Source organism: Fukomys damarensis, unplaced genomic scaffold, assembly GCF_012274545.1.
Source record: "Fukomys damarensis isolate Sample0158 unplaced genomic scaffold, DMR_v1.0_HiC HiC_scaffold_19, whole genome shotgun sequence".
Classification (NCBI taxonomy): domain Eukaryota; kingdom Metazoa; phylum Chordata; class Mammalia; order Rodentia; family Bathyergidae; genus Fukomys; species Fukomys damarensis.
The window spans coordinates 68,496,068-68,504,545 of NW_022900931.1; the positions used below are offsets into that span (position 1 = coordinate 68,496,068).

The 8,478-nt window shown below is 38.3% G+C and overlaps 1 protein-coding gene and 1 pseudogene across 2 annotated transcripts in view; one reads left to right on the top strand and one right to left on the bottom strand.

Annotated features, from left to right (window-relative positions):
• Zscan4 (zinc finger and SCAN domain containing 4) overlaps nucleotides 1–2,973 on the top strand; it is a 3,506-nt gene extending 533 nt beyond the window's left edge. Inside the window, exons 2-4 of one of the 2 annotated variants that reach the window (XM_010616770.3) lie at nucleotides 198–363; nucleotides 455–1,218; nucleotides 1,463–2,973. In XM_010616770.3, coding sequence (XP_010615072.1) covers nucleotides 198–363; nucleotides 455–1,215 — 927 coding nt within the window. In that variant the 3' untranslated portion in view covers nucleotides 1,216–1,218; nucleotides 1,463–2,973. Of the gene's footprint in view, nucleotides 1–197; nucleotides 364–454 lie in introns of both variants that reach the window. The other variant, XM_010616763.3, reaches the window with a different exon arrangement.
• On the bottom strand, nucleotides 1,298–4,475 carry LOC117286910 (annotated as a pseudogene).
• Nucleotides 4,476–8,478: the final 4,003 nt, after the last annotated feature.

Genomic DNA, 8,478 nt, shown 5'->3' on the forward strand with positions numbered 1-8,478 from the left:
CCTCCCCTCCCCTCCCCCCCTTCTTCTTCTTCTTTTGGTACTGGGGATAGAACTCAGGCCCTTGCACTTGCAAGGCAGGTGGCAGAACGACTGAGCCAAACCCCAGCCCCTGTGGATGCTTCTTAAGGGAAGGTTTTCCTAAAAGGTTTTGTCACAAAACAGATTCATATGCAACCATGATCTGGCTTTGTTTACAGGTCCATGTCTGCATGCAAGGACAGGAAGCTCTCTTTTCTGAGGATATGACCTTAAGAGAAGTCATTGTCCATCTCAAAAAGCAGTTGTCAGCAGAAACCTTAAGAGGAGAGATTATCGGGGCGGGCTTCCAGGCGTCCCAGAATGCTCCTCTGGAGACAAGACAAGGTGAGCCACGTGAACCTGTACATCACTGAGAAGTTCTAGATGAACCCCTTTTTGGGTACAACTTCATTGAGTGACTTCTTTGTTTTCACAGGAAGTGAATACAAAGAAGACGGCTTCACCAGTTCCTGGGAAATCACTCAAGTAAAGGACAATATTGCTAATCCAGAAAGAGAAATAGATTCCCTACTTATTCTCCTGGAAGAGAACTGTCCTAGGCCTGAAGAGGGAGTTATTTCTTGGGAGACTACACATAACCCCAGAAGAGCAAGTTTAGGCACCTGCAGGCTGCAGAAAGAATCCCCGAAGTCATCTTCTTACCAAGATGTCCCTATGGATCTGGGACCAGGATTTTTCTCTAGGTCAGACCAGTCCTCCTCTGAGCTTGTCCCTACCAACCACAGCAATGACGGAAACCCCACCAGTGAGGGACACCAAGAAATATCCCATGAAGCCCAAAGATCATACAGATGTGAGGAGTGTCCCAAGACTTTTCTGTATCTCTCCCATTTATTAGCTCACCAAAGAAGACATAGGAATGAGAGGCCATTCGTTTGTGCTGAGTGTAACAAAGGGTTCTTCCAGACCTCAGATCTACGTGTCCATCAGATGATACACAAACAAGAGAAGCCTTTCACATGTAGCAGATGTGGAAAGTCCTTTACACATAAAACAAACCTGCGGGCTCACGAGAGAATTCACACAGGAGAGAAGCCCTATAAATGCACCCTTTGCCACAGAAGCTTCCGCCAGTCGTCCACATACTATCGTCACCAGAAGATTCATGAGAAACAGTCATCCCAAAGTGTTCCCGCCACTCTAGAATCTTCTTCCCTGGCCACCGGGACGATGTAATGGGTACGAATATATATTCAGACTGTAGTCTGTAATGTGCCTGTCCATTGACAGTATGTCATTCAATTTCCTATTTCTATTCTCACGCCACTAAACTATGTAAGGCTCGAGAGCACAGGGAACATGGTAGTTTGTCCAGTAAAGTATCCCATGTGCCTAGAAATGTGAAGGATATTTCGTGTCTAATAGTTATCCGGTGAATAGACAGATGGATCTGTAACGTTTGTGTTTACTCCTTAAAATTCAGGACCATACACCGTGTGAGGACACCGTGAGTCCAGCTGTGAGACACCTTGCTGGCTCACCTTGCTCCCGAGAGGCTTTCCCTGTCTGCTTCTCTGTCCTCCGAGCACCCTTCTTATCTCTGCAACCCCCAGCTCTGAACAACACCAGGAACGCAAGCAGCTAACTAGAAGTGGGCTTTATAAGACAAAAGTGGAGTTTATTTGTAAATTACATGACTTTTAAAATTCACTGCAGATGTTAACTGGAGCAAAATATGACTGATGACTGAAAGTTGCAGAGTAAAATTTTATGGACAGATACCAGAAAATGCAAATTCTTTCCTTGTATTTTTTCCAAAGACAATGAGCAAGATGAAAAGGGAGTTTAGAGGGCTGGGGATTTAGCTCAGTGGTTCCACCGCCTGCCTCGCAAGCGCAAGGACCAGGGTTCGATGCCCAGTACAAAAAAATAAATAAAATGGGAGTTTAGAGAATAAAGAATTCTGCACAGAGCAATATAAAACAGCATGTGCTGGTCAATTTGTTGGGATACATGAAAGAAAGAAAGAAAAGTTATAGAGACAGAGAGTGAGTTTTTGAAGGGTGCTAATATGCAGTTGTCAATTGAAAGGAGAAGGGATTTTATTGTTGATCCTTTCTTCAAGATATTTATTCATTTCTTGGACGAATGGTGGAACATGAAAGAAAAAGAATTTGTCCATAAGGCATGCACTCACCTGTGTCATTGGCGATCTTATCTTCTGGGCAAGGGGTGCAGTCAAAACAGCAGGCCATCTTTCTCTCCTGAGAGGATTTTCAGAATCCTGGATTACAACTCTCACTGCATACAGAGTGGGGAGTCTGAGGAAAATCATATGTTTTGGTAACTTCTGAGGCTTTTGCACAATCTTCTGCAATTACAGTGATAGAAATTAATTTTTATACATGCATACATTAAGTTATTTAAAACCTCATGTTTATTGAGTGATAAAATATGTTTAGAATATTTGACAATACGATTAGATAAATGTGACTTTCCATTCAGTTGAAAGTAAATCAGTACAAATTCCTTAATTAGAAGTATTGTGAAATTCTCTGTGTGGCCATTTTTTGAGTGACGTTGAGAGCACAAACCCCGTAGTACTGCCCTGTGTCGTTAATGAGGTGTGTTATGACTAGGTCCCACATACCTCTGTCATTCCTGTGGCCAACTCTATCATATCTTCAGATAAAGACAATTGTTGATCCTGTGAAGCCTATGAGGAAAATGAACCTACTTCGACCTTAAGTCTAAGGCCTTCTGGAAAATTCCAAAAGTTGCGAATGTCATACTCTGCATTCAGTTTCCTTTTGTCATCTAAATTCACTTGATCTCCAGCAGGATTGTTAAATTGAATGTTCTTCAAATAGAGGCGAAGCTAAAACATATTAATTGTGCCATAATGAAGTAGGCCATGGCATGAATACATAAAACCTGAATGAGGGCACCCCAGTTGCTTTTTTGTTTGTTTGTTTTGTTTTGTTTTTTGAGACAGGCTCTCACTATGTAGTTGAGACTCACCTGGAACTCACTATGTAGCCCAGGCTGGTCTCTAACTCGCAGAGATCCTTCTGCCTCAGCCTCCCCCCTGAGTGCTGGGATTACAGGCTTGTGCCACCACACCCAGCCCCCAGTTGCTTTTAATCTGTTTCATAATGCAAATTTAACAACAGCATTCAATGAATCCAATAAAATAGAACAAATGAACACCTATGAGGTACTAAAATACAGTATCATAATGTTCGTAAAATGTCAGTTTTGAGAGAAACTAAACAGGCTTGTTTAAATACAAGTTTTATGTAAATGCTAAGTCAAATTCAACTGAGGAGTCAGAATTTCCCCAGTCTATTTTCTTTCTGATTGTTCCCAGAGGAGAACCAAAAGGGGTTGCAGAGTTCAGTGAGAAAATTCATGGAACGTATCCACTGTAGTGTTTAGCACCATTGAAGTAGTGAAAAAGCTACATCTTTTCCTGTTGTTCTTGAAGAATTTAAACTTTAGATATTCTTATGAAAATATTAAGTGGGAAGGATGTTAAAACCCTTTGGAAAAGAAAACATTGATCTTGAAAAAGAGTTAATTTCCCCCTTGACAGCGGATCTTGTTTTTGATGAGTTCTACTCAGGTTAGATTGACCTCCTTGACAATGAAACCCATATGTGATTTCTTAATTTTTTTTAGAGGAAGTATCCTAAAGTATCTACTTTGAGCACCTGTGGAACCCATTAAGCTACAGTACACAGCAACCAATAGAAAGAAACATTACCTGCCTGGGAGAAAACCGCATTCCTTGCCCATTTCCTACCGATTGTGTTTGTACTTGTTATTCTTTAAGCATCTCCTGGAGGGCATGGGCCTCTGCATTCCCAGCATTGTAGATATTGTAACTCTCTCATCACTCATGGCCGTGTCCAAACAATTCATAGGCAGCCACACCGGAGAGGCATTAGGTGTACAGTCAGAATCAGATACTGAGCAATGAAAGTGCGTGTACCAAAATAGAGTGAGGAAGTTGTCTTCTGGGTACGTGGAAAGGTTAACTGCCTGAATAAAATTTTGGAAACCACAAATCTCCTCATGCTGCTTTGAAAAAATGAGAGTCCCGTGGAATGATTGAAGTATAAACTTTCTCCCGGCCATGTGAGCATGCCACGGTGAGTTTGTAACCCACACAATCCATGTTGTGAGATGCTGCTCAGTATTATAGTTCACATCATTCAGACGCTCAGTGTCATAGTACGTGATGACCACCTTTACTGGTGATGTTGCCCTGGTCAGGAAATCATGTTGCTGTGCGTGAGAGAGAACTGACAAAACAGCATTTGAAATCGCTTTCACAAATGCTACAGACTCAGTTCCTGTTCATCTCAGCTTTCACATCTGACAGAAACTGGTGACCTTTCTGACCTTCTGTGATGATCAGTCCCGCCCAGGTCCAGCTGAAATAAAGCATCAAGGAGACCATACCAAGAGCCAGAGATGTGCCCTTTGGGGCCATCTGATAGAAGAAAACTGTTCATTTTCACTCAGCATCAGGTCAAAACAGCCAAATGTAAGCTAAAAGAAAAGTTAGAGGGAGTATGTAAAAGAGATTTGGAAAAAAGCAGTCTTAGATTCAAAGGTGTTAAGCAAGAGCTAGAAGTGTTAGCAAATACTCGATGCAATCTTTCTAATAATCTTACTCGTCAAGTGATTTTTTAGAAAACAACTGATAAGACTCAGACTTCCAGAAAGCTTTTTCTGTTATACCCTCATCTTACTCTCTGCTGTACATAAAGAAGTATGGGTCAACCATGGGGTTTCAGGACGTTTTTCTATGAGAATATACACGTTCAGAAATGCGAACCCAGATAGTAATTAAGTAAGGATCCAATGAGAAAAAAAGGAAAACTCCAGGCTAATCTCTCTAATGAACCTAGATGCAAAAGTTCTCAATAAGATAATGGCACTTAATGCAACAAATCATCTCTCTCTATATAGGAATAACACACAAACATGCATGCGTGTGTGTTTGTGTGTGTGTGTGTGTGTGTGTGTGTGTGTGTGTGTGTGTGTGTTATTCCTATGGACTAGGGTCAGCGCTCCAAGGTCCCAGACATTTTTCAGTCAAATTTCTTCAAGGCCCCTGGGGGAATTTGTCACCATTTTGGTCCCTTGGGATCTGCATCTGATGTCTGATTCCAGGCAAAAAGCATAAATTGGGAAATAAATTTGAAGATAATCACTTTCACCTTCAGGCACCATGAAGTCATATAAGTTTATTGATGTAAGGCCCCATGGGGTACCTCCTCTTAGGCAGAGTTAATTCCAAGCCTATGTCAATAAGTTATTGGCGTCTTATGTGATGCAAATTAGTTTCATTAGAGGATTAACTACTAGGTGTTCAGTAAAATGTTCTGAATGGGGCCATTTTCTGAATAGAGCCTTTGGGAATCAAGCCCCCAAAGATCACGACAGAAAGTTCTAGCCTCGCATTTCCATGTTCAAAGCAGCCACAAAACATTCCATTCAATGAAATGGAGACTAAAAATATAAAAGAAATAATCAATGAATCAAAGAACTTGTCTTTGAAAAAATAAACAAGCTTGATGAACGAAAGAAAAACCAAAAAGGAAAGAAAAACACAAATCAATGCAAGTAGAAATGAAATGGGTGAAATCACAAGGAAACATTGCTGGAATCCAGAAAACTATTAACAACTGTTTCACAAACCTGTATTCCACAAAACTGGAGAACTCAAAAGAAATGAAAAGATTCCTCGATAATTGTGAATTACCAAAACTGAACTAAGACTTTAAAAACTAAATCCAATAACAGGCAGTAAAATTGAAGCAGTTAAAAAACAAACAACTTACCGATTAGGAAAAGCCATGATGGATTCACAGCTGAATCCAAGAATTTCAGGCTGATCTAACTCCAATATTCCTCAAGCTCTTTAATGAAATTGAAAGGCAGTGCTAGAATTACCCTGATTCCAAAACTAGATAAGGATAAAACTAGGTAAGAGAACTCCAGGCTAACCTCTCAAATGAACATAGGTGCAAAAGTCCCCAACAAGATAACGGTGCACAGGCTGCAACAATTCATCAAAAATATTATATACTATAACTAAGTAGGCTTCACCCAAGGTTGCAAGGATAGTTCAATATACACAAATCAATAAATGCCAACATCATAATAAATGTGGGAAACCTGAAAGCTTTCCCTCTAAAATCAGGAACAACACACAGATATACACTGTCACCACTCCTATTTAAAATATTCCTCAAAACACGAGCCAGAGCAATCAGCCAGTAGAAAGAAGTAAAAGAGATACATACAGAAAAATATGAAATCAAAGTATCATTATTTGCAGATGACATCATCCTATACTTACAAGACCTAAAAAAAAGAAATCCTACCAAAACACTCCTAGAATAAATAATAAAATCCAACAATGTAGAGGGCTAAAAATCAACACAAAAAACTAAGAGAATTCCTATACACTGATAATGAATTCAATGAGAAAGAAATTAGGAAATTAATACTATTCACAAGAACATCAAGAAATTTACATGCCTAGGAATTAACCTAACCTCAATGAATGTAAATGTTAGATGTCATAAACATGAGCTAAGAACACTATTAACAAGAACTATGTACATACCCATATGTAGATGTTTACTCATTTTGTTTCCCTCACTAAATCATAGAATTACTGGCATGAGTAGCCAACAGGAGTTCATGGGATGGATTGCTGCTGCACTCATGGTCAGTAAATTTAGATGAAGCCTGTGACAGAAATAAATTTTACATAGAATTCAAAACTAACGTAATTAAGTGGCCCACAGACAGGGTTCAAGAAAAACATGCATCTCTACACAATACATTCAAAACCTCTGTAAGAAAATCTTTAGTAAATAGCAAAAAGTATGCAAGAGCTACAAAGATGAAAATATTTAGGCACTCTAAAATGTATTTTCTGAACATGATAGCTTGTCGTGTGTGGGATATCAATTGTTTTCCAAATTTTATCACCAAAGCAATTATATTTCATTTTCAGTGAATCAAGTATAAATTGGATTACAATATTCTAATCTTTTTTCTATATTGAAGTAGTGCAAAATTATATTATTCTTAAAAATACAGTAAAGGATTGAACTTTTAGATATATAATGTTGCCACAGTCATGTTAATTTTGCTTAACTTGACTTTTTTTTGTTTGTTTGTTTTGTTTTTTGAGACGGGGTCTCACTATGTAGTTCAGACTGCACTGGAACTAATTGTGTAGCCCAGGCTGGTCTCAACTTGCAGTGATCCTCCTGCCTCAGCCTCCCGAGTGCTGGGATTATAGGTATGTGCCATCACGCCTGGCTCAACTTGACAATTTTTAATTCACTTCGTTGAGGCATGATGGTCAAGTAAAATTGCATATATTGAAAGTGTAAATGTAAACGTGTGCATATATGTCTATATTGGGAAATGATTCTTACAATCTCTCTAGTTAGTGTATGTACCAACTAATATAGTTACTTTTGAGTATGTGGTTAAAACATTAAACTACTCTCTCAGCAATTTCAACCCTATATCAGATATTATATTATTGGACATAGTCACCAGGAGAGCTCCAGAACTGGTTTTTACTTACAAGAGAAATGTTGTATCTTTTTTATTAATATCTCAACTTTACAAATCCCTTCACATGTCAACCACCACTAAACTTTCAGCTTCTGTTTACTTGACTATAAACAATTGCTAAATACAAGTATTATCATGCTGTAAACTTTTTGGTTGGAGCAGTGCCCACTACGTTCTTACTAGAAATGTTGATAGTATGAAAAGAAAAACTCCCCAAGCACCATATTTTATATGGTATAATCATGCTTATTTATTTATGTGCACATTATGGGTATATTAAAACAAACCTCAAAGAAAAAGAATACACACATGCTTCTTGCCTCTGGTCCTCACTAGTGTAGAGGAAATACAACTTTAAAGTACTTTTTTTCATTCTTCCACTGCAATTCAGTGACAAGGAAAAGGTCTGTCTTGCAAATAAAATAAAAAAGTTACAGGGCTGGGGATTTAGCTCGGTGGTTCTGCCACCTGACTCACAAGTGGGAGTTCCCAAGTTCGATCCCTGGCACCAAAAAAATAAACAAATGAAAAAATAAAATAAAATGAAAGTTATAAAATGAAATATAAGCTTTGGTAGAATAAATAATATTATTATTGATATTACTTTTATGGGTTTTCCTCACTCAGTGTGCAGTTGGCTAAGATTTTTCCTCATATATCCTTTATTAAATTGAAATATTATCTTTCTATGCTTTGTTTAAGGCTTTTATCTTGAAAGAATTTGGAATTTTATCAAATTATCTTTTTGTATATTTTGATATGATCATGTGGTTTTTATCCTTCATTCTATTTATATGATTTGCTGCTTTTAGTAAATACTGTAAAATGAATAATCCTTTCATCCCTGACATAAAACCAACTGGATCATTGTATGATCTTTTT